Source organism: Achroia grisella, unplaced genomic scaffold, assembly GCF_030625045.1.
Source record: "Achroia grisella isolate CSIRO2021 unplaced genomic scaffold, CSIRO_AGI_Agris_v1 utg402, whole genome shotgun sequence".
Lineage (NCBI taxonomy): Eukaryota > Metazoa > Arthropoda > Insecta > Lepidoptera > Pyralidae > Achroia > Achroia grisella.
In genome coordinates, this window is record NW_026712841.1 from 2,944,945 (window position 1) to 2,972,668 (window position 27,724).

At 32.5% G+C, this 27,724-nt stretch overlaps 1 protein-coding gene across 3 annotated transcripts in view; it reads right to left on the reverse strand.

The window, feature by feature from the left end:
• Positions 1-497: 497 nt before the first annotated feature.
• LOC131844437 (cyclic nucleotide-gated cation channel alpha-3) overlaps positions 498-27,724 on the reverse strand; it is a 94,217-nt gene continuing 66,990 nt past the window's right edge. The window contains exons 6-13 of one of the 3 annotated variants that reach the window (XM_059193329.1): positions 20,723-20,866; positions 9,538-9,730; positions 6,833-6,933; positions 6,278-6,427; positions 4,869-5,036; positions 4,174-4,318; positions 2,865-3,107; positions 498-2,356 (exon numbers count right to left, since the gene is read on the reverse strand). In XM_059193329.1, coding sequence (XP_059049312.1) covers positions 2,269-2,356; positions 2,865-3,107; positions 4,174-4,318; positions 4,869-5,036; positions 6,278-6,427; positions 6,833-6,933; positions 9,538-9,730; positions 20,723-20,866 — 1,232 coding nt within the window. In that variant the 3' untranslated portion in view covers positions 498-2,268. The remainder of the gene's footprint in view (positions 2,357-2,864; positions 3,108-4,173; positions 4,319-4,868; positions 5,037-6,277; positions 6,428-6,832; positions 6,934-9,537; positions 9,731-20,722; positions 20,867-27,724) is intronic. The other 2 variants (XM_059193326.1, XM_059193327.1) reach the window with 2 other exon arrangements.

Genomic DNA, 27,724 nt, shown 5'->3' on the forward strand with positions numbered 1-27,724 from the left:
GTTCCTGGTAGCCAATATAAATATTCCGATCTGAACGATAATCCACCAAACTTTACATTACTTTATCAAACTCAAATTAGTAGTCCCATCAAACTTAAAGTAGTATTGTTTGGACGGGTCGAATAAAAGTCTGGAACAAGAATATCAAAATAATAATGTTCCTATTAGAAAACAATCAAACTTCGAATTTGCCATTTCATAACAGCTATATTAGTTGTTGTTTCTGCATATAAATAGTAAATAATTAGTCGTAAAACTATGGGGCATTCTGTAATAAGTTATCTACTGAACCTTATTACTGAATGTCCCATACTTTTATGAATGTGTGTTCTATGTAAAGCAAGACAGGTCACAGTTATTATGTAACATAATTTTTTATTAATAAAATTATGGAAATAGATTAAATTAATGAAATTTGTATTTTTGAAGTAATACCTGCCAATTAGAGAGACAGAGAGTCATCAAGTTTCCTATTCTTAGTTAGATTATTGTATCGTTTCATATAGAAAAGTTCTTCTAAAATCGACACCGTTTGTATATATATGTATATATATTTACATACCAACAGAAAGTAACTACACGTGTCATGTTTACCATAAAAACAAAATATAAATCCTTTTCTTGCCGACTTTCCCATATCCGTCAACACTTCACATCGGTTAACTCGTGGCTTTTAAATCAATATCATATCAATGAAAACAGCTTATAAACACGTATCGTATATATCAGAATAAATATTTACAATTTACTTACTGCTGAATTTACTTATGTCTTCACATTTTGGTACTTTGACTTTGTCATATATTATAATAATATTAGAGCACAATAAATTACTCAATCAAATGAATTCCAAAGCTTTAACAATAAAATTCACTTATGTAGACACATGAATGTCACGTAACGATCTCGTAAACAAACTAGGTGAATAGAAAGGATATTAAGTACAAAACATTCTTTAGTCACTTGGTAATATCTTTACATTAAAACGTTTTGTTTTATCTACTTATATCTTATTTGGCAGTAGTGATTTTTAAATTACCAAAACTGACTTAAGTATCAGTTTTAAGCTACGTTCCTTAATACAAAGGTAATAATTCACTTTTATATATAACAAGTTACAACATACTATGGTCGATTTATGTTATTACAATGGGCAAAACTGCATCAGAATGTCATATTTCACGAATATACTTAGATTATACCAAATTTATTGACGAAGAAAGAACTATATCCTAAACTGTTTTAATAATAACAAAGGATCAACTGAAATGTAATTATAAAAAACTTGATCAAGTCTTCCTGGATTTTATTATAATTAAAGCTCAAATTGAATGGATATAGAAACATATCCATTCCTCTATTCATGAGTTAACGCAAAAATCTTATCCTTAACACATTCACTTTAGCCACATATTTGGCACATAGTTTTATTTAGTGATTATACGATATAGGATAACTTTTGTACACAAACTTCAATAAATGAGAACAAATTGCTACTACATATTGAAACAAAAACAATGTCACGTATTATTAATATAATTATAAATAAATGCAACTGTTGTAAACTCAGCCATTGTATAAACTAAACGCAGGTAAAATAATGTAGACACGAGGTATGCACAACATACAGCCGCTAATGTATTAACCAAACAGACGCCCTTTAGGACTAAATATGCACGAACATATCAAATGCGGCTGGACTATGTACCTCACTTGCTAACAACTCTAGATTGAAACAGATTGATACCGACTGTTTTGTAAGTACCATTGGAAAACTGTGGTAAAACTGTTACTTTCAATATCTTTGCAGCTAATGATCACATAATCCAACCGGTGATTTATCGAAGGTAGGCGCATCAGCACCGACACGCCGCGCGATCACGCTCATCACGCACTCCACACTCCTCGATGTATCTAAACAATTTAATTTTAAGATAATATTGTCTTGGCAAAATCTCACTCCACGAGACTCGTCAAATATTAGCGAGTCGTATATACTACGTATATATAAATTTGATAAAGTTAATTCGTATTTAAATATTCCATAATAATATTATTCATCATAAAAACACTACGTCTTGATTGTACATTCGAAGTTCACACAAGTCACTAGAGTAGAATAACGGCTAGTGGCCCATGCGGGCACGGCGGCGGCTACAGGGGGTCACTGGGGGTCACAGGGAGATGCTGGGGATTTCAGCACACGGCGGAGGACTGCAGCACAGGCAAGGGGGGCAGCGGCCGCGAGGGCTCGGGTGAGGCGCGCTGTTAAATGATGCTCTCGCGGTTCCGCTCATTCTCCTCCTGCGAGCTTAGTGAACTGCCACCACAGATCTGCATTTCAATTTCTTGCAGCCTGTGCAAATTTAACACCTCGTTAAATATAGCAAACTCTATATAAAGAATGTTTACAAATAAGTACATTTACTTCCTTAAAAAACTTATTATAAACAGTGACAGCTAAGACGAACTAATATAGACGAGGTAAAATGTCTACATATCATAGACAATATGTAATTTCACTGCCTTATCTTACCCTTCAACTGAAACTGTTACACTTAACTGGACTTAGTTTACCTTACTTTAGGTAAGTCTATGGTTCTATGGTGGGTTCAATGCCTCGCACCATGCAAATATTTGTATTCATTAGTATGATACTAAAATATTCTGGGTGATCTCTATGTACATATATTATGTACGCATTTATAAAAAAAAACTGTATTTAAATATTTAGATATGTTGAATAGTTGTTTACGAAATTTAGGAATCCTCCCACCTCATATCACCTAGCGTCGTAGTTAATATATGAATAGACCCTACTATAATAGTAGTAGTTTAACTTTTTTTTATAAATAGCTAAATACCTCTGGTCAACTTCCCATTGTTGTTGACTGAGCTTAGCAGACATCGCGGCGTTTTCCGTTTCGACAGTGTACAATCGCTCGCGCAACCGTTTAATCTCGCACTCGAGAGCATCGTGCGAGTCGAGGAGTACTCGTGGCGCCATGCTGACCGCCGCCACGCTACCACCACCCGCGGCGCTGCTGCGGGCACTAGATGCACATGACGCTACAGGGGATGCTACACGAAGAGGACTTACTGACGAACTGTAAGCAAATATATTATCGAATATTTTGTCAACACCGGAAGTGTACTACCGGACTGTATATGCTGACGGTATACTGCCTGATGTAATTTGGAATTCATCATTGGGTTTAAGGTAAGAAATGTATATACCTACCTACTATGTTTGTGATGGGTCGAAAACAAGCCGAAATTCATTTAGAATACTTAAGAAAATGAATCGCTTTCACAAAGAAACAAAACTTCATATAAAGGATATCCTTTATATGGAGTTATATTTATTTATTGTATATGAATTTGGAATGAGGAACATGCTGACGGACCATCTTACAGTATGTGATAACCGTCGCTTATATATAGTACCACGGATATCACGTCATCATGTGACAGCTGTGCTACAATCCTACGTTGTTTTTCCAGAGTACTACAATGACATACTTTTTATCTCCTAATTTGTAACATATTACAAAATTAACATCCTTATAAAAAAGGAAAATAGTAGATATATCATAAATTGTGCAGCAAAATTACTATAAATTTCGGTTTACAGTTTAAACATGACATTTTAGACGTGTTTATTCTGTTATGAAGCTCCCAGCTTATCAGAATATTTAGTTCAGACACTGCAGTGCAACAAACCGCGAGATAAAGCAGGTTGAATTGTGTCATGACATTTTAAGCAAATATGAATAAATAATATTTTTAAAATGACGTAAACTTCAGAATTTCTTATGTAAGTTGAATTTTAATAGCTAATTCAGATGAACATAAAACTTAGTAACGATTAATAAAATAAACTACATCAGGCGAGCTATATAATTGTTATTAAATTGACTCCCAAAATTTTTTAATTTAATAAAAATAACATTAGGAAAAAATAGAGTTATATTTTATGATATAAATATACAACTTTGTCGTATATTCATCGTATTAGGGTAATCAAAGTCACATTTTCATAGAATTGAAAGTGGTAAATAGGAATTGTTTCGGTGTATGACAATCAACAAATTAACGAATAATGCAATCATTTCTAGACTTTGGTATGAATGCTTTCCTACCTATTCTTTCATAGTATAAGAAACTCGGTACCTATAAAGCTGGTCCCGGTAGGAAGGCGGGTGTGAAGGGTGCATCGGCAGTGGTGCCTGTGCAGGTGGGAGCTGCATCTCCTCAATAGGCACTCGCCCGCTCGTCTCGACGAGCCCAGGCGTAGATTGGCAGCGGCCCATTGCAACTGCAATCGTATAGCCGTTTCAATACAGGTTACCTCATAAAGTTATAAAAAATTCTTTTGCTTCATGTATCTATCTGCACACCCGATTCCGTAAGGGATAAGCATAGATTTTTCTTATTTCCTAGAACACAAACTTCGCTTAATACCTCAAGTAAGTATAATGTAAATTTTGTTAAAAAAGAAACTGACTAGTATTATTTATAATATTATGTGACCTACATAAACATTCTTTGCTACCTAAATAATAATATAACTAATATAACTGGTGAGTTTTACCACACATCAAAGCATAAATATCAAGATTGATGACAAAAATCCCTTTTAGCGAATATTCCATTCAATCAAATAACCATTGTTGATGAATTCAGGATCTGATCATTCAGATTCGATTGAGATCCTGATTAATTACTAAAATATAATCTTACACTAAATAGTTAGTAATACTAATCGTTAGGACCTAATTGTTACGTATGTATTTTAGAGAACATATATTTTTAATAATTTGCACCAGTTTCAAATGGTAAGCAAACTGGAATCATATCTGTTGTACCTTTTTCTAAGGGTGCTTTCTTATACTTCTCAAGTCTCTTGACAGCGATAGCCTCTAGGCGAACCCTCGCTGCGGGGTACTCCTTGAGCACGTCCCACATGTCCTTCTTGCTGAGCACGAACAGATCCGAATACCCGACGGACCGCACCGATGCTGTCCGCCGGTTTCCTGTCGACGTGTCATACACACACTCCGTGCCAACCGGTGTTCGGCCCACTACGCTTATGAACTTTTCTGGCTTTTAATTATATAACATGAAATTGTTATCTGTTACTTAAATTTTTACTGAATTTTTTGTATTCTTAATAAACCAGAAAAGATCATAAGCATATTTAAAAGGAAGACCGAAAACACCGGTGGCGGGGCACACATATGGGAGGTACTTATATTAAAGATTAGTAGGAGATATAGATTAAGCTGATTTAGGAGAAAGTTTAATTAATGCTACCTTAATTTAGAGAGCAGGGTGGAATACGTATACCAGTCCGGAGCCAAATCACGTCGTAATTTAAAAATAATAATGGATTTCAAAATAACCATAAGAAGCCATTTCTATTGAGTTCCGAATATGTGCTTCATTACAAAGACAAAGCGTTTAAAGTAGACACAAAAATTAGTATAAGTATAAACTATTTTGATTTCGTAAAGAACGAAGCAGTTCTACAAGATCAAATGCGCATATTAAGTTAGATTAAAATAAAAATAATTTTTTGGAACTGAACCGATAGTATGGCGACAGATTTCGAATTAAATAGGTAAATAGTACACTTAATAATAATAGGGTTTCATGCACCAAGAGGTCACGCCAAAAATGAGGTAATCAGGGAGGATGCAAAGCGATCGGGGACACTGCCTTCAATACAACCAAAGGAGAACATAAGACGAGAACGAAACACAAGACACTAGACGCTACAAAATCCTGGAAGAGGATATCTAACAAGAAGCCAATAAAATCGAAAGTCAAATAAACCAATGTTACAGCTTACCGTGTCGGTACGATTACTTCTTGTTGTAATGTTAGTCAAAATTTCATCCAAAAAATACAAATATAAACTGAAATAATTAAAACAATAGCCACAAATGCGAAATATCATAGTAATGAAATCAATTAAAATGTAAAGGCATTCCCTATTAATTTTAAACAAAGCGACGTTACCGCGAGTGGGTGGCCATGTTGTTGTAGACTGTCTGTTAGGAATAAGGAATAGTAAAATAGTCAACAACATGATCACAAAGCAGTGACGACGGCGATCAAGTATGATGTCCCAAAACCTGTTGTTAGTGTCGTGGCCGCTCCCTCGGCCTGATTGCAGCGTCTCCTCGAAACGTTTGCTTATATCGAAACTTTTTAAGATAGTAATAAAGTAGAATAATAATGGCGTGGCGTCTCGGGCCGTGGCGATATTTACCAAGTTGTTTACCTGCCGTGCCCATGTTCAGAATGGAAATTTCGCCAAAATAAGAACCCGCCTTGAGTGTTGCTAGCACCGTCTTGCCGTTATCGCCTACCACCTGCAGTTTCCCTCGATTCACTATATACATTTCCTTGCCAACTTCGCCTGAGGACAATACGTTTATTATCATAATTTCGTATTATAAATATCACTCCCATAAACAACCCCCTTATTCATGAAAACGACAGTTGTGTAATAAACCTATTTAAGTGACTTTATCTCTTTCCTTCGTGCTATTTCTTTAATTTCAGTGTATGTGACGACACTTTTAGTTCAAATGGCTTTATTGGAGACTAGGTACTAGGTATTAGGTACTACTATATTGTTATACAACAAGTATTAACAGCTCCTACCAGGAGTTATACCAGGTCAATCAATCCTCCTATTATGTACTACAGGTTACCTATATAAGTTTCATATAATTACACGTATTCGAATTCCACAGATATATACATAATATAGAACGTTAAATATGAATATAAAATGAGATTTTATAATAATATCACAAACCTTTCCTGCAGATATAATCTCCCGGTGAAAATAGAACAGGCCGAAGTCTTAACACCAGCTCGCACAGAAATCCCGCTTCCGTATTTTGGAAGATTTCCACCCTGCAAATGGGCATAATGTTATAATATACTTAATAGAATATTCAACGAAGATGACACCCATACGTGGCCAAAAATGTTCCTCGATAATCGTAATATAACGTGTACACACATTCTAAACTGAGTAGGTATACAGGATTCAGCTAAAAACAGAAAACTCGGAAGAGCCATTTGGCGACAGAAATTTACGGATCGTATAAACGAACACTTTTGCATAATTCATGGACGTAAAAAGCGAATGTTTCTCTTTTTAATTATACAACACGGGATATTAAGCTCGAACTGCCATGCTGCATTAATGTGGCTTGTATTGTGTACACTATCACAAAAGTCGCCGTCTTGATGTTTTAGGTTATCTTTTCATAATATCATAAAGAATGGAGGTTTTTTGTATGTGATTTTGGCTGAAGTTCTGCTATTTGTACATATCTTTTTTCATCATTTTTGAGATCACTTTTGGTACATCTAATAGATCCAATGAGGATTCTTCATAATGTATCTATGCATGAATATCAAACGACATTCGTTTGATTATATATTCGTTCATGATAGCCTAGAAGAGTGGAACTCGCAATCAATCCGTTAAATATTTACTAATCGAAGAAAACATACAAAATCATTTTTTTAATAAGGGGTGGAAGGGTCTTCTAAAAGAGGAATGTTTATCAGTTTTAGTTGAAAACATACTACACAATACCTATATTGTGTAGTATGTTTTCAACTAAAACTGGTCCGGCGTCCTAGTGCAAGCAAATGTGCCTACACTTGCATTCACTTGTGACAAGGACACCGGATCTTCCTCGTTTTATCTCATTCGTGCGGTAGCCATTTAAGCAAGTTTAGATAGTAACATTGATATATTCGTTAGGAGTTTATATACACCTTCAGCTCTCTAAGCTTTGACTCTCCTTAGGCAAAGGAAATTAAGTGCAATATCATTAAATAACAAAACTAACTAGCATTCTTCAATGTAGATAGATAGATAGAAATATCAATTTATATTCATTATAATTAATTTTATGCTGATTATTTATAATATTTTCTTTCATTATTACGTAATACATTTAAAAATAGTAATATCGTCGTCATATTTTTTATAGTTTATTACTTTCATCAAATCGTCATAGTTATTAAAATAAATATGAAATGGTAATGGTTTATACCGTTACCTGCCTACCAATGAGAAGAAAGTCATGTGATTGTGCCTAGGTAAACGTAGCTTTTTGGATGGAGAATAATATGGACTATCATTAATCTCATACACTCGCGGGTAAAATCTAGTATCGCTATAAATGTAACATTTTAATTACACCAGAAGTAAAACAATCCTTTGCTCTACTTTACAACATGTACGTAGTGTGAATGTTCTATACGTTATTATAAGATTTTCCTCTGCAAAGCTATTATCTAAAACATTGGTGTGAGCATAAATACTACTTTCATTTATTACCAAGATATATGAGTAGCTCTAATTTTGTATATAGGTAATATTTAAATATTTTGTTTTAATGCGATTTCTAAATAAAGATAGGTAATGCAATTCGAATACACGAATGAGTATCTTCTCATTTAGTTTAAAAAGTAATCACATTCTTATTTAATAAATTGTTGTATACTATAAGAAAAAATATTAAAATATAGTAATTTCACAATTATTTCATACTGCACTTTTTCGCATTTCTCAGATAGGTACGCAGTTGTATTTTTTTAATTAAATAACTGTAAAAGTAGAATAATTAGAACTAGTGGTCGCTTAGTGATCGAAAATAGACCATAACTAATTTCAATTATAAGCATCAACATGTTAAGGTATTAATATAAAGATTACTTTGTTAACAGACCGAGACAAACATCGATTCGCTGATTTAACAATTAACAATATTTGACATTGAAGTTTTGTTATTAGTCATGTAATGTAATGGCAGTGTGTATAATTGTTTTTTTATTACTTTAGATTAGATTTATGATTTAGATTTAGATTCTGCACTCCTTCTCCATATAACTATAAGTGTGCGAAATTTCATACTCTGTCCGCTCAATTTTCATAAAAATAGGTCCAAACTTTTTATATATTGATACGTATATTGATATACAGGGTTTTATTATAGCGGATTCGAACTGGTTAGCCAGTAATTTTAAACTTTAATGAAAACAAAGTATGTATATTCGAAGTTGAAATTTTCAACAATGCATTACGAGCGCATGCATTTATAAATATTTAAGAGATTGCTTCTGAGAATTATTAAAATATGCAATTTGACTATCTACTTATTATTCAGTGTCTAAAAACATTAGTGTTATTAGATGTTGTTTGGTTTTGACACCATATCAACCAAGCATTCCATTTTAATTTACATCATGTAAATATGTATATTAGTAATGCAACTTTAGGTATCTTTAGCATAAACGAAATATCTCACTTGTAAAAGTATACATTTAAGGAGATAAAAACCATCACTCCTAAGTCCACTCCATCTACTCCTTCAATTTTTATACCTCACGGGTCTAGGCAGCCAACTTTGAAAAAGAGCGAGGACAATAGATATATGTAGGTGGAAATGCCACAGGCACGTGATACCCCAAAACCCCAATAAAAAAAATAGGTACCTTTTTAAAGTATCCAAGTGGACATTTATAGCAATCTCTGCCTTAAGTTTATCTGGTAAGCAAGAAACCGCCTTCTCCTCGTCGGAACACTTCTGCGTGAGCCACAGGTAATCAAACCACTTAATCACCTTTACTTGCAAGTGGGTTGGCACCCGGCGCATTCGCATATACGTCTTCACTCCATCCAGTTTCGCTGTAACAAGATTAAATCAATTGCAAACTTATTCATTTGAAATAAAACAATACATCTGTGATGATAGAATTGAAATGTAATAATATTACTTCGAATGAGTAGGTGTTATTTTGTAATCTATATTTATTATTTATATTATAGGACATTGTCATTCATTATATTGATATATAAAAAATAACATTAAGGTTTTACATAATTATAATATTGTGAGTGTTTATATTAAATAAATAAGTAATCCTGAACTATTAACACAGTGCCATCTAGTTCCACAGTAAGCAGAGCTTGTGTAATGGTAGTACCCATTACACAACTAATATAAATACACAGATATTTTTGTGTAAATACACCCAAACCGATAGTAACCATCATACTCATGAATACAAATGTTTGCACCGTGCGAGGAATCAAACCCGCGACCATTACAAGTAAAGCGGTGTGCTAAACCGCTAGACCACCGACGCCGCGTCATCAAGTGTATTCGTCGTATATTGCCATGCCCTTTCAGGGCGTAACAAAATAGTTATAAAAACTTAACCACACTGTGTATGTAAGTACTTTATATTTAGTGATACTGCAATAAATAAATAAAATAAGACATAAAACCTTGGTACAGAAATTACTTGACCGCCGCGCCGTGATGATAAAAACTATTACCTTTTTTATATTTACATATCGTAAAACCATAACAAGGTGAAAACCGTTTGTTTATCTGTTTGTGTTTAAAGATTTTACATAAATAAACCTTGAAGAATTAGAACAAAATTTTAAAATAATATGTTATCAAATAATAATACTAATATAAACTTTATTCATAAATGTACGGTACAATTAAATATAGTTAGCCCTTGCTTTCGATATAAATGAATCTGTGCCACGAAAGCCGGTTCCCTCCAACATTCTGTAAACATTTTTGGTACATGTACAAATATCGTTATATACCTTAATAAAACCTGAGAATAATACCTCCCAAAGGAGAAAATAATACTTTATAAATATATTAATATTTATAGTTCCAAATATATTTATTTTTAGAAATAACTACTGGCAGGAAATAGGCATCATTTTAAATGTCATGTATGTACTGCGAAGATGAAAATGCCAATCACGCCATGATAGGTTTCTACCAAGACGCTTCAAATAGCAACTGTTTATAACTCTACTATAATAGTTCCATAAATAAAATGTAGAAGGTTTTTATGTATCTATTCCTACAATTTCTTAGAAGTAGATTAATTGATTGATTAAATATTTATTACCAACATTAGATAAGATAGAGTAGCTATTTCAGCTGTTGCTGATATAAGCACAACCTCAATGAGGTGAACCTATATTAGCGTTGGATTTCAGGCAGCTTCCATTACTCATCAAAAAGAACATTACAGACTTACGGGTTTCTCAATTTCACTCATTACATATAAATATAATATAATTTCGAGTTCTGACTGTATAAAAAGGAACTTAAAGAAAGTAAGTAATGCTTTATATCTAAAATATACGTCTACTATCAAAGTGTATCAAAGTGTAGTCTATCACGTTTGGTGATAGACTACACTTTGATACACTTTGACGAGAAAGACATTAAAATCTTAAGCATTTTTGTCATTGATACACTTTAAGCCATCTGCACACATTTATTTCTACTGGCAAGGACTGTGATTTTCAATGACTATAATTAATTTATTGTATCTTTCTTTTTGGAATATTCAATCTAAATCCATTATGTTAGTCCATATTTATGCCAGAGTTATGCAAATACTCTCCGAAATTAATTCTAATATTATGAACTTTGTATAATACGCAGTTCCTACTTAATTCAAACGGAGCCTTCCACCTTGCGAATTATGCATTGTGAATTGTGAAACAGATCTAATATAAACCTAGTGACAAACTTTGAGCAGGTCTGTTGCTTTTCATAAACGTGATAATAGTTATTTTCCGTTAAATAAAAACTTTAAAATGAGATATGGCAGTTAAGTTACTACAAGTTACAAGTTTGTATAATACATAATATTAGTTATTATATTTTACATTATATACATTATATAATAACTTCGCCATTGTTACTATATTTGACTAGACAGATCGTCAGTTTATTTGTCAATATAGAGGCTAATTACAACTTTATTTGAACTTACTATTAAAAAACATTGATAAAATTAAATAATAACTTAACGTTCGTAAAATTATATTTTCTTATGCATTTTAGCTACTCATTTCATGCTTACACAAACTCTTAAATCCATGTTCAGATGATTCACACAGTCAACCATGGTAAGTCAAATTTGATTTATGTAAGTAAACGTCGTTTTAACATTTATAAATAAGATTTTTAGTAACGGAACATGTAAATGATTATAAATGTAGAATAATAATGGTGGTAAATTTACAGTTGATATTGAATATAAATACTCCATATTTGTATAAGTGAACCTATCATATATTATCTAAGTATATTCGCGATCGCATTAATTCTTTCCGGTTGTGTGAACGCGACTTAATTTTCCCGACGGTTGCCCAAAGTAATTTCTATAACTCCCCAGATAATAAAGTTACTCATCTGCCCGTCATAGAGTTTCACAAGAGACAACTAAATGAAATTACACTGTTTTGCAAATCGTATTTAACGTTACCTGTCGTCGGCAGAAGTTAAGTTAGAGCTAAGTTCAGCGACTCGTGTGTCAACCAATAACTTCGTGTTAGTAAGAAATAATTACCAACAATCTCCAACTTTCAGGAAGTCGTTTGAGAAATACTACAGATAGAAGTTTAAGTTTTAGTTTTTTACATAAAGTCACAATTCTTAATATCTTTAAATTAAACATATCCAGTAAATCAATTGTGTTGACTAATTCTTTCATAACTAGGCTTATGTAAGGTTTCATACTTTATTTAAATTTAGTAACTGACTATAATCTCAAATGACAGTAATGCAAATTTCAGTTAATATTAATAACAGATAACTAATAAAAATATATGTATATTTCTATATAACTGCAGTGAGAAATATGCTGGCGATCTTTTAGTAAGTGGCAACTATCGCCTATTGTACATTGCCATTTGTACATAACAGTACAACGGACATCACGTGATGATATGACGTTTGAAGATTCTATGCATAAATATCTTATAATGTTAGAGAGTATTCATGTCTTCTATCACATGGTATTTATACCAAGGGTGTCATAATAACAATATGACACCCTTGATATAATATAGCACTGTTTATATACATACATACGTTTATAGAACTTGATTGCCAATCAAATTACATAAAAAAATTAAAATATTCTATATAATCTGTCTCAATGTGTCTATATAGACGGTATTAAATAACCATATGATTGTTTAATACCGTACAAGTAAAATTATGTAAAAGTCGTACAACAAAACAACAAAATAAAATAAACATTACCCATAGTAGTAGATAATTTATAAATGTTCACTACAAACTAATGTTGCCATAACATTTATTAAACTAACCAATTAGGTAGTTTGCATCGCTTCACGGGTAACTGCAATATTAACTTGTACCGAAATCATATGGAGTTGCACGTATGTAAGTGCATATTTGACGTTAGGTCAGTAGGTTACGTAGGAGAATTAGATAAAGCGATTTATTCTAGTGTAAACACTAAAGAAAGTTTATATGATTCGGACTATATTACATCACCATCATATCCTCATTATTACCCCGCTATAGGGCACTCTTCAGAAGAGAATTTACCTTATTCTCGGTTTAGTTTCTTCGGGTTTATTCGGGTTAGTTTCTGGCATAGAGTTCTATTTTTTTGTACCTTAATCGACTCTTATGACATTTTAGGAATAAAAAAAGTACAGAGTACAATAATAATGTACTTTTATATAACGATTCCGAATCAATTTTGGTGATATTTTTAATGGTTATGGCTAAATATTCAGTATTGGTAGTAACCAATACCTACTGAATATTTCTGTTATAATAATCCATAAGGATTAACAATGACAATAAATCGATCAACTTATTAAAAACGACATAACATTCTAACAGTTTCTATTAACAGCATTATCATCATTTGGTTCTAGCTAACGCAGAAATTACTTTCCCCCTAGTGAACAAGCACCCAAAATCACGCTATCACAACATAAAACCCGATGACGACAGTAATATATTGTAGCGAGTATTTGACGACGAGTTTCGGAATTCAGGGACACGTCGCGACAATTACCTATCGAGTACCGCCCGGGACTCGCCGGGCCCACAATCGTCGATCCTGCGGGAATGTTGGTTGTTTGTTTGGCATTCACTCAAAATTTGTTACATTAAATTAGGAACTTACCTACATCTAAATGTCAAAAAGGTGGATTTATTTTTAAGTGAGTTGAAAAAGGAGAAAGTTTTCTTTACAATATCTAAATAATTTTATCATTTGTATATAAACAAACCTTCTATATCCTATCTTCTTCTATTGTATTGTCTTTCTGTGCATTGCCCAGGTATTGCATAGAATGCACGATATATAAAAATTGCCGACAATATATACATTGAAAATATAACAAATATTACCATTAGAAACAGTAGAAATATTTTTATACAGTTTCTTTGTTACAGAAATACTGATATTATTTTGACAACATTAATATCAGATTACTTTTTAGAAAAACAATTATGTAAAGTCAGCATTCTTTGTGTTAAAAAATATTAAATATACCTTACGTCCTATATTAATATAATCTATAATAGCTATTTATAAGTTTGATCGAAGGTCTCTCTCGTGTATAAGTTGAGTATCGGGCCTGCCATAAAACCCGTCCCTCATATGTATTAAACGCTAGAAACCCCTAAAATAGAATTAAACAGCCAACAAATGTGTTTCCGAGTAGGAACCACATGTAGGTCAGTCATCTATGTATACTGTGCAGATTATATAGCTTTCCAGCGACCGCCGACATATAGCATAGCTTTCAAAAGAACTGGCATACTTAAGAATATTCATATAACATTACATAGTATTACGCGTCGTAAATTGTTTTAGGAAAACAAAACAGGAAAACATAAGATATTTTCATCGTAATATATGAGATAGTGTAGGATGTGCATAAAGTTACAAGGAAGTGTTTTCAAGTATTAAGAACAGGGAGCTCTCGAAACTCATATTTACAGTAATAGTCAGTTGATACATCTAGCCATTCTCCGAACACAATGGTGATATCACAATACCGATACTCGAAGTAAGTTCTATACATACACACATACATAATATAGTCTGTCAGAGAAATCGAAAACTAAACAAAAGGCACAGAAGCTCCATCTGATGGTAACGAAATATCTATACACAGAACTTAAAACATATGGGTAACAAAATGCTTTTTTAAAAAGTAAAATCTCCAGATTAAAATCGAGGAATCAATAGTAATAGAGTGCATTTAAATGTAGTTGCAATGAAAACTTATAGGAAATAATATTTATTGAGTGGAACTGTATTTAGAGTATAAATATGATTTAAATCACTTAAAAGTAAAAAATCTCTATTAAATAATATAATAAGTTAGACATATAGTACCTATAGTACTACATATAGTTTGCTAGTTTTTATCTACTTCTTCGTTTGTGTACCTAGAACATATTGATTAACCTTGATAAGAATAGCATATGTGCTTCGTCATTAGTTAAGATACTAAGGGATAACAAACGCACTTACACATTTATAATACTAGATATTAATAAGGATAAAGACTACTGTTTACCTTACATTAGAGGGAGGTTACATCGAAATGAGTCAATATGGCTTCATCCTTTGCTTTGTTGTATACATAACATGCTGTATTATCGGAGTGCTGACGTTTGGAGTAATTTAATCTTTCCCAAACACGAGCCCAATGAGTACAGTTTTCGAGAGTGCTGTGGCTATGCGGCCACTAAGGATTTGACGAGCTATTTTTACAAAAAATTACCATTTAAAAATAATATACACAACATAACGCACTGTTATCCCGTATACCTGTTATTCTATTGTAGATTGGATAGTCAGAATCATAATTGATATTGTGGTGAACACAACATTAGCATACCTATTAGTATTTGGCGCTTCAATAAATGCTTATTTAAGTTCTCCAACATACTAATTGTTTAAAGTAAATAACATAATCATTGCCTTAAGTTTATGCCATTTCTATTTTTATATTATATATTTCTAATTTATGCTTTCAAACAGTCTATCCATAAGTCGCAACTTGATATTTGCATCATATTATCTATACTTATTAGTATAGATAATATGTACATACATAGTTTAGCATCAGTTAAAATAAAAACAACAAATATGCATACGACTACAACATAAAAACTATAGGCGCAATGCACATATATGGATGGCTGCACCGAGTAAATCGTTCACAGTTTGTATTTATTTGCGGCACGATATTTTTGCTAATAGCCCAAGCGACTCGTTCCAAAATAGAATTGTGGCATTTTATATCTCATCGCGTGAAAACTTCAAAGACCCGGAAAAATGGCTTGAGTATATTATGATACGTAGAGCCAAAATGTCATAAAATATAGTTTCTGTTAAGAGAAAAAGTACAGTAGCTCTTTTTGTTTTTTATAAAGAAAAGTGAAGCTCTCTTTAACATCAATCCAAAAAGTTTCCGACAAAAGATGTTTGTTTTTACAAGTATCTAAGTAGCGATAACTTTCTTTGATCTCGCGTCGCCCTAAATCGAAACACTACAGTTTATAATAATAAATATACAACAAACATTTTGTTGATAAACGTTTTATGTGTCATATAAACCAATGATGTTGTTTGGGATACAACAAACGTTTACCCCTGTTTTTGTACAAGACAATAGAATTATAAGTATACTCGTCGATATAGTAATGAAAATAGATAGCGCCCTATTAATAGAGTGTTTGATCTATTAGTCCTACTCACATTATAAATGTGAGGGCTTACGAAGTTAGTTCTATATTGTATTTTCGATTACTTCATATTATTTACCTGCTAAAAGATAAATGCTAGTGGTTTTCACGGTTTTGCATACATGTACATAGAAATGGCATTTATTGATGAAAAAAACAATAATAAATAAAGCATTTATTACACGCCATTTATATAAAAAAATTTTAGGTGCTCAAAATATTTTTATAAAACTAATTAATTACGCCACATAAATGTGGCACATTTTTCTCAACTTTCTCTATGTTGATTAATAATTACAACACATGGAAATTAAAATTAAAATTTAATTTTTAGACGTTCAGCTGTTTCTATTTAATATATTTATTTACACAGAGACAGATCAACAGGTATCGCCTGGAAACGACTTTACTATTTTATAACTATTCGACTCAGCTTTTAGAACAACACAATTATTACTTAAGCTAGTACCTGTTTCGAAATACATATAAATCTACCCCAGTGTTACAAGCCTAATTACTGTGCACCATTTATGTGTTAAAAGGTAACAACACAATTCACTGCGAGTGTAGAAAGAATATTATTAATTTCAAACTACTGAATATATATAATTAATCGTTTAATGAGTATAATTACCGTAATAACTACTACACTACGATCCAGGGAAGATAGAAAAACGCAACATGAAATCACATTTCACAGTCATACACTTACTCATGTTTGCATAGATGCCATCCACCGATGCTTGTATACTAATGACGAAGAGTTGGTAAAAGTGGAGGATGGATGAATGTAAGTATTTATTTCAAGTACTGCCGACGGAATGAAAAGATTTTCAGGTGTTACATTTTTGAGGTATATAATTTTACTAATTATGTGCCTTTACTACCTTGACTTAAATTACTTTGGCGATTACTATATTTTTATTATACTCGTACTGTATTAAAGTACGTTATAATAATATATAAATTGTTCCATGCAGATAGGTGATTCCTAGTGAAGTTCTAAACAATTGGATGCCCAGAAAAGTTTCGTAAACGTAATTTTTCTAGCTAAGAATCTATTATGTTGATTTTGAAACACAAATAAAACTGCACATTTATGATCAAAATCTATGTATTTTGCATATAATTCATGACAATTAAAACTAAAAAAAATCATATCCATTGAATATATAATCTCCTCCATTTTTGTCCGAAAGAAAGAAAGTTTCATATCTAACAAAATAATATTTTACTTTTTCTCAACATCGCTTCTCTCAGCGACTTTCGACCACAAAACAACAATTGAGTTTGAAAACAAACAATCTTTATCATGATATTTCAAAATGAAGAGGAATAAATCGTAACCAGTAAATATAAAAATATATGACACCTAACGATATCAATTAAAACTGTAGATATTGAAATCAATTAGTACCTACAACATTCAACTGTGGGGTTCAGCTGCATACTCCAACATAAGCATAAGCAAAAGGGCTCAAAATAACATCTTGAAACAGCTTATAATGCAAAAACATATGAGGAGCATGAGTATCTCTATACAAAAACAGTAGTCAAAGAGAACACTGCTACTACAAATACAAGGCACTGCTAGTAAATCATCCCAAAGTGCTGGCCAACCAACTGATAGACCCCGACAATATACGTCACCTTAGAAGGCATAGGTTACTGAAACCTGATGACTAATTAGGACCATGTAAAGAGACGATGATTCTACTGAGAATCGCACTCTACTCGCGGCGTAACTTTGGATACATCTGCTGATTGCAAGGTGGACACAGAAAAAAAAGATATTGATTAAATAGCATTGCTCAAATTCGCTCTCATTATAATTATTACTGCATTTAAATTTACTATGAAGAGTATAAATAAATATTGACATTATTGGTCTAACTGATGTTTCGTTCCGCCATAATTTGTTACGTAACTGGAATGGCAAAACATGCTGATGGCCACTTGACGGTAAGTGGTAACAGTCGCCTATATACGTGGCATACAATAGCGTGGACTTCATGTCAACATTAGATGTTTATGGTAACATTAATGTGTTGCTATTTCGGACCACTACGATGTCATGCCTCCGAAGCCTGTATTATATTTCAGTGGGTAAATTCAACCATTTTGGTTAAGTTGTCTGCAACGGAAGCTCAGTTGATTTAACAAGCTGTTTGGCAGACCATTGTGTTTAAAAATATGGTCTAATCCGGAAAAATATTCTCATAACTATAGGCGTATAGATGATATAAGAGTCTCGTCAAATGATTATGATTTAGCATCTAGTAACCTGAGATTTTGTTTATTATTTCAATTCAGTCACAAAAACTAATATATCACAGGAATTGGAGTTATTGGGTGTGAGCGAAGGTAAAGGACTAATACAAGTTAATATAATAATTGAGTAACTAGGTCTAATTGAAGGAAAAAGAAGTATATTAATATGTCAAGAAAGTATGTGGAAAATATATGGTTCAATATAAATTGAAGTGATAAAATATCACTACCAGTACATAATATACGCTGTGTCAAACGCAATGTGATATGCTAGTGTTGACAGTGTTTGTTATGATGATGCGGCAAACAGTTCAGTCCGGTCGGACGGCGACAGCGCCTTCGGCAACACACAGATCAATTTATTGTCGAATTGTTAGGCTCGGCGGTGGGAGCATGGGGCGCGCGGTGGCGACGCCAGATCGATGTCGGAGGGACGGATGCGGGGCGCGCACTCCCAACTCCCGTTGGGATGAGGCACGGCGCCCGACTTTCGCCGAGCTATTTATAGAATTCAAGCCGCTGACCTATTTCGCTGCAGCGACGCGGAGGAAGGTCACGGATTCAGCCTGCTCTCTGTCGTCGCGGCGCCATTGTCTTTTCAACTGAGCTGCAGCACTAATTAAAGTTGTTGACACTTTGCTTCGCTCTATGTTTTAAACAGTTGCTTTAATCCTTACTCCGAATTGATTATTATGAGAAGCCAATGAAACTATTTTCAACAGTTCTCTATAGACAGCGAAATATCGTATTTAACTAATTAATTAACAAATGCAAAATTAGGGAAATATGAACCATCAAATAAACGTAGAAACTCGAGAGGCTGTAAATAAAATTAATTATATTATATTCAAACCAAAAATAGAAAGTATAACAAAATATTAATAAAAAAGAAGACGGAAATAAGTTACTGAAAAGTTCCAAGTTTCATGTTTCTTATCGCATCGTAGGTAGGTAATTACTTTTTTAACAAGCTCTGCCTTTTGTATGGAACAACGCCGACACCATTACAAGACCCGCTTGAGATATATTAACAAGTTGTTACAGAAACGCTTAGTAATTGTGCAGATTATTTCATTGGGTTGAATTTGTGTGAGTTCGGACAGCGCACGTATACAGGGGCAGGCGAGTCGGCGGCGGCGGCGCCCTTGTGCACGTGCCAGCACGTGTCGTCTACTCTACCTGCTTAGTACGCTAATGTGACAGGCGTGCCACGCTACGCCGCGCCGCGCGCCGCCCCGCGCCGCCATACGCCGTACACCGTATGTGCTTCACGCTACGTCGTCTGAGATCTTGGCATACTCATATGATTTATTGTGTTAACTATGTAATGTATCATACAGATTGAAACCCGATGAAACTCTCACAACATATTCTTGACATGCTTGTTCATTTTTGTGATGTATTATCATTCGTCTGCTCTTTTTAGAATTATTTCTGTCTTTTTTTGAGAATGTAATTACACTCGAAAAATGTAGTTATTTAATTAAAATAGTATAAATATAATTACTATATTTTTTAAAAGACTGCAATTTTTCTGACAAATGTTTTTTTAATCTTTTAGAGAAAAGACAGAAGAATTTTAAAGATAGAAGACATTTTAATCTTTAGTAATAATAAATATATATGTACAACAGCACCATGTAATAAATACTCGTATTACGTAGGTGGACCTTACTTAATTTTAAATGTAAAATACCGAGGTATTTTCGTACCTTCCCGTTATTAATGAGAATAACATTGGTTTGATTTTGGATGTATCAGTTTAAATATAACCCCTACTATGTACTTATAATAATTGATATTTAGAATTTGTGCCCACTTACCCTGGAATTCTTTCCTGGCGGTGCTGACCGAAGTGACGATATTGGCAACATGCCCCAGTACTGTCGCAAACAATAGCAACCCGAACAGAAGCTGCGCTATTACAAACACATACTCCCCCTTGCTTCGCGGCCGTGGTAGGTCACCTGAAAACATTTTTTCTTATAGTGATGTAAATGATAGCAGGCATTGAATCAGAACATTAAAAATATTAATTCTGTATGGGCAACCTCACATGCCTGCTTACTGTGCAATACACAAATGCCGACACATAGAATTTCATGTCATTACATTTCTTTTAGCAATAATATCAGCGTTCGAGTACATTCTATCAATTTAACAAAAACCCCTTATTAATCAATCAACTCATATCTTTATGAAGGAACTGTGGGCTAAAACCCCCACAAATTGATATTGTATAAATTCAATTATAGTCGCTATTTTCTATGTAATTCAAATAAAAGTGTTATACACCGTCTCCTACATACATACGAGTATATTAACTGTGCAACGGACGCAAGAAAACACTTTATTACTTCTGTTGCACCTACGTCTCGTACGGTGTTATTTCTGATGACTAAGGAGTTACGCATCCGTACCTTGTAATTTCACTGCCATATTTTACTGATCACAGGTTGTAAAGCAAACTACTGGTAGCATAAATTATTTGGTAAAGCCTTATCCAATATGTAACAAAGTATCTACTAGAAAATCAGATAAAATTAGGATAAATTCTGTCACTGTTTATATAATAATAATGGTAGTTGCTATTGTCATATTTGATTTATGGCGTAACGGTGAATGGTATCGATATGGTAATAATGGTAATGATATAATGAAATGGTTTATTTATTAATAAAATTAGATCATAAGCAACTAAACGGATATGTGATATTTAGAATTTGTGCATGATGTTGGACGATATAAGAAATTACATATATAAGTACTATATATGAACGTGGATGGTTGGAAAGGGAGAGGGCGAAAAAAAGATGGATGGTTTGTATGAAAGATGATATGAATAACAGTAGAGTGTGCTCAGATATGACGGCCAGATGCCAGACGATCAGTGGAAGAGGATGACATACTGCGCCGACCCCAAATAATAGGACAAAGCTAGGGCAATGATACTGATAATATAATAATCACAAAAATGTGTCGAATTTAATTTTTTAATATTAAACAGATTCCCCAATTAATTTTTGTAAAAGATAGAAACTCAATACTCGCTTATATTTTTGTAGGTATATAAAACATTATACATATTTATGAAACGTTATATTATACGTGATCGATCGATATTTACTAATATTAAAGCTTATGTTCTTCTTTCATAAACAGACTTGCAATATTGAATTAGGTCTTACTTAATTCAATAATGCAAGTCTGTTTATGAAACCGCAATAATATCGAAAAGAATATTGAACAATGTTATTGTATATTTTACATTATAACTATTAATAATAACATACTACTCATGAGTCATATGCTTTCAGTTGAAATAATATTTCTTCAAATTCAGCGTCTAATGCCTGTACTTTTACTGTATTTGTAGCGAGAAGCGCCATTAGCAGACTTCACGTCTATCAAAGTAATAAGAGCTTTCATGCTATTAGAAATTCCTTTAAAAAATTACTCATAATTCGATATCATACTCCATTTCTCTGTTAACATACTAGGTAGTATATATATATGCGCATGTAGTTAATATTTTATTCAGGATTATCTTGTGGGTATGGGCAAACATATACCCCAAAAAAGAAACTAATTTATTATAAGTGGGGTATTTTACCTTTAGGCTTATTTACATTACATATTATATGTAGTTTTAATGTAAATAGAATGAACTAATATCAGATTTTTTTAATTTCACGAGACATCAAAACATAAATTATAATAATTCGTTCGTTACGGCATGTAACGAACGAATTATTATCAAATATCAAATAACACGAAACAAATATTTCAATCAGAAACCTGTCTTTTTGTTAATCATTTATATATAAACCCGCCCCGACTTCACACGGGTAGTGTAACGTAACATATATAACCTTTCCTCCAAAAATCTCTATCTATTACTAAAAAATGCAATAAAATCCGTCGCGTAGTTTAAATGGTCTAGGAGAACAGACAGCGTAAACGACTTCATTTCATACTATATACAGATACAGTAAATATCTATATACTATTGACTGTTCATGTTAGATTACTAATTAATTAATCATATCAGTTAAATGGAGAATTTCGAGATACACAAACGGCGTTTGCCTGTTCAGCCAAAGCCAAATGTGTCTATAGTCAGATGGCACTCAGCTACCGACTCAATTTGGAAATTAAACAGAAATAGATTTACCGCAGAGTCCTGTCATGGCCACCGCGCGGGCTAGATTAAATTATAATAATCAAGTGAGCGCAATTATATAACCCACGAAATGAAATTATTATAATATCAATTTTGCTTAGAATGTCGTTGATTAGCAGTCACTGACTGTGGAAAATTCTTGCAATTTTCTTAATTTGACGGCTACAAGATTCCAATGGTGTACCACACTTATTTTGTGACTATTGCTTTGATACCCGCACAAAAAAACATTTATGTACCGGAGGAAAGGAATTTTTAGAACAGTATCATGTCAGTCGACGTCCATGTGTTCTGGACATAACTGCGATAATGAATCCTTTATGATAAGCTGACACTACTCGGACTAGAATAATAAAAGATGAACCTGAGCTCATCATATACCCATAGTCAAATATGTGCTTCATTTCACAATAATTAGTGTTTTTTTCCAGGATAGAAAATCTAGGCGGATTTTTTTCCCTTTTTGGTTTCGGCAAGGATAGCTGCATCTGTTTTAAATTTAGAATAACTTTTGTTATCATTTATGTCTATCAACAATATTAGTAAAATCAGCTGGCAATGTCAATTATTGTACTTACATACATTGAAATCAGATTTCAGTATTACTAAATTTATTTTATATTATATACTCATAATTTAAATATGCAAACAGTATATTAAAACCTAAACTTAATCATATAAGCAATATTACTTTATTATATATAAATGTATGTGGTATTAATTATGAAACATCCAAAATTTTAATTAGTAGTAAATCTAATTCTCGACAAGTTCCTACAATCAACACCCGTTCATGATATGATGTAGTATGACGGATGAGCCAGCCATCATTGGCTTCAGCCATTTTGTGAAGCCGAACAACCCGTCCCGCTAGACCATCTCCATCCGTTTGAACATTATTAAGTGAGAATGACTTGCTTCAAGTTACCTGACTACTGCTAAAACTTGTATATTAATAATTAAGAATTAAATCAATGTCATTCAGTCTTCAAAGTAAACATAACATTGTCACGACTGTTAAGCAATACGGGGTAGTTAGAAGCATTGTAACCATATTATGTTGAACGCAATAATTGTTTACATTTCTCCTAAAGCCGTCTCTGAAATAATTTTTGACATTTTTTAAAGTTATACTTAGTTAATACTTAATCTTCTACTAATAATTAGTTAATACTTAATGTTCAGATTTTGTAATCTAACATATAAGACTACAAATGTTAATAAATCAGTTCCTTTGTTAGGCTTAAAAGTTTCGTAATATTCTCATTACGTTGTTTCAAGTATTAACTCACTTCTATTATTTCGTATGAGATAATCAATATAGAATCATGTGGTACGTTATTATGTTCGTTCTATTAGTTTTGACTATAAACTGAATACGACGAGAATTAAACGGAGAGGTTGATAATATTAAATTTGTAGAAAGTTCTCTTTAATTAATTTCGTAAATTCCAAATAGCTATAAATTAATTCTAGTTTAATTAAGAATTTAGTCAAACATTACTATAAATTACGATTTTACTTGACAATTCACAAGCTTATATTATAGATAGAAATCATTCTCATGAATACACATGTTTGCATCGAGTGAGGAATACAACTTGCGATCATCAAAAGTAGATACCTATGGCAGTGGTTTAACCACTAATCCGACGAGGCTGTCTTTTTAAATTTTACATGGCAAACAATACACATTTTATATTATTTTCTGAACTGTTACATTTTTAGTTAACATTTTCACATAAAGGCACTAGTAAAATTTCGTATTTTATCTTTATTTATACTAATACCTTGTGCTAACCAATATGTGATCACAAATTATATTACTATGAAAATAAATAGGTTTTCAGCCTTCGTTTAAATAAAACAAATTAATTATTATGGCGCTGTACGCTCAAAATGAAACAATATTAATGTAGGTACAAATAAAGCGGCGGTGAAATGGACGTATTATCAGAGTGAAATGACTAACGAAGCTTGAGGTTCAAATAACGTGTCTATATCACGTCATCAATTTCAAGCCTACCTTTGTAAATTGGTGCTCAGATAAAAACATGATAAACTAATAAAGGAACGGGTGCGTGTTGTTAACACAGCCAACAAAGGGTAGTTTGGTTTGCTATACGCTGATCCAGTTAGAAACGACCTTAACAAATTTTAACATAAAAATATACGACCTCTCCCATTTTTACTCGTCGCGTTCGAGTCAATGTCGGATTAAGGTCCATGTGTAAGTACTTTATCCCGCCACCTGCGACAAGGACAGGCGAAAAGGCACATTTTGTTTTTAAAAGACAACGTATATTTTGTTGGTACCTACTCGCTTGACACGTCTCCGTCTGGAAAATAATTTACATCGTATTTGTGACGAGTCACTGCAACTTCATTTAATGTGACGCTCATTTAAATAATGTTTTGTTGCCTCTGTCACATTTGAATATAATAGGTATATAGCTTCAGTTACTGCTGATTTGAATGCTTTTTTCATACCTTCTGTGTATTAAAAAACCAAGGCAGGGGTATTTATATACAAGAATAATAACGTGTTATTCTGATGTATAAGCTATATTACTGTAGAGTTTTATCACAACCCTTTCAGTAGTTTTTGCGTGAAAGAGTCTACATCACCACATGAGTATGGAGAAAACGTCCTGGATGAATGTTTTCTCCATACTCATAAAATTTCGTGTTAATAATATTGATAAAGTTCATAAAGAAATTAATATCAAAACTACATATATTATTAATACAATACATAAAAACAGATACGTATAACCCTGTCTAAAAGACCGATCACCTTTCAAGAGATGACAGCAACTACGGAGGCAGCAGGGAATTCATTTTTATGGATAACATTATTAAACCGAATAGTAAAAGTCCATCGGGACAGGAAACTTATGTTATACAAGAAGTATAAATATTATATTGGGAACTTGAAAGGAAATAGATAATACAATTTCCCGTAACGGCATTACTCGAAAGATACCTCGGCGTAGATAATTCATCCTTTAGATACCTCAGGTCGCAATAGCAACAGAGAGATAAAGTAAATATTTTATTTACCATTCAACCTTAATGTCCAATACTAATGTTTCAGGTATAATATTCCTTTCATTTAATAATAGTACCTATTGCTATAGTTCGAATTATTGCAACAAGCGATATCAATACTAATATTATAAAGTTTGTAGGTTTGTGTTTTTATTCGGGATAATCTCTGGTTCTGATTTTATAAATACGATTTTAAATATTCGTCACTGTTAGGAAGCTATATTATCTCCAATGAAAAATGTGCTGCGTACACGGTTAAACTTACGAAAAAAATAAGTATGATGGAATCTTTATCCCTTAAAATGTCCTAAAAAAGTTCGCTTAAACATATTTATATATATAAATTGTCATTGTTAGTTAATGAAAATGTTTCAATTAATTTTAGTCTCAAAACTGAACTAGTCTATAAAATTAATAAATAGCTAAAACAAAAAGTTTCTTTTACTTCTGTTCTTCTTGATGACGCCCGTAAAATATATATTTTGCTATTCAATGAAGTTAATCTTTATTTATATTTCTTACATCTTTCTTATAGCTGTCTATTATTTATAATACCTAATAAAAAAACTTTAAATAGTACAATGTACCTCCATGTACTTACTTATGAGATAAGTAGATACTAATATTAAATGATCACAATTATACCGTAATAATTATATAAGACCGTTTAAATTACCTTTATAATTATAATAACAATGCTGAATGTAATATATTTTATTCGGTCCCATCTCAAGCCACTAAAAGTCACGTATTCTGCAATGAGGTTACGGGACCAACCCAAATCATTTTCCTATAAAACATTACTGGTTGTTAGAATTTCGTAGTTTATCCACACACATCGATCGCGATATAGGACGCACGTACCTCAATATATTTGAAAACTAAGTATGCCACTAATAAACTATACTTACTTTGATGTTACAAAAGCTATTTATTGATAATAAACACCCTTATCCGCACTAAAATAGGAAATGTAATGCTGCGTTTATCAATTTCTAAACTTTTACGACACAAATTTTATGTTGGAGTTCCGAATTCACATTTATTTCACGATTTGGTTTTACTCAGCATTGGTAAATCTAGAATTATTTTTGTTTTATGGATGATTGTCCGTAAGTGGCCACCTCACCCCTGCATCTTTATTATTATGAAATTTCTAGGATGTTCAAAGATTGTCTTTCAAAAATTAATAGATCTATTTTAATTGCATTTGTAACGTACGTGCCATTGTAACTATCTACCCTAATAGGAGGTAAACAAAACCTATTTTTAAATACGATTACGTATTATATATGTTCTGAGTATGTTGAATATAAACATGTATTAAAATAGGTTAATGTAAAAGGTTTATTCCTCTACTTTCCGACACAAACATTGAGATGAGGAGGTTATGACAACTCGTTCACAGAGTTTATTCGAATGCACTACACGATCTACACCTTCCTACATTAATAGTGGATATTCGTAAACAATTCAAGTGTTAAGTTATACTAGGAACCCTCCCCGGCTTTGCACGGCAATTTCAACCAATTTACACAAAACTACTAACCACAGATAACATACTATTACATACCTCAACTAATTATACAAC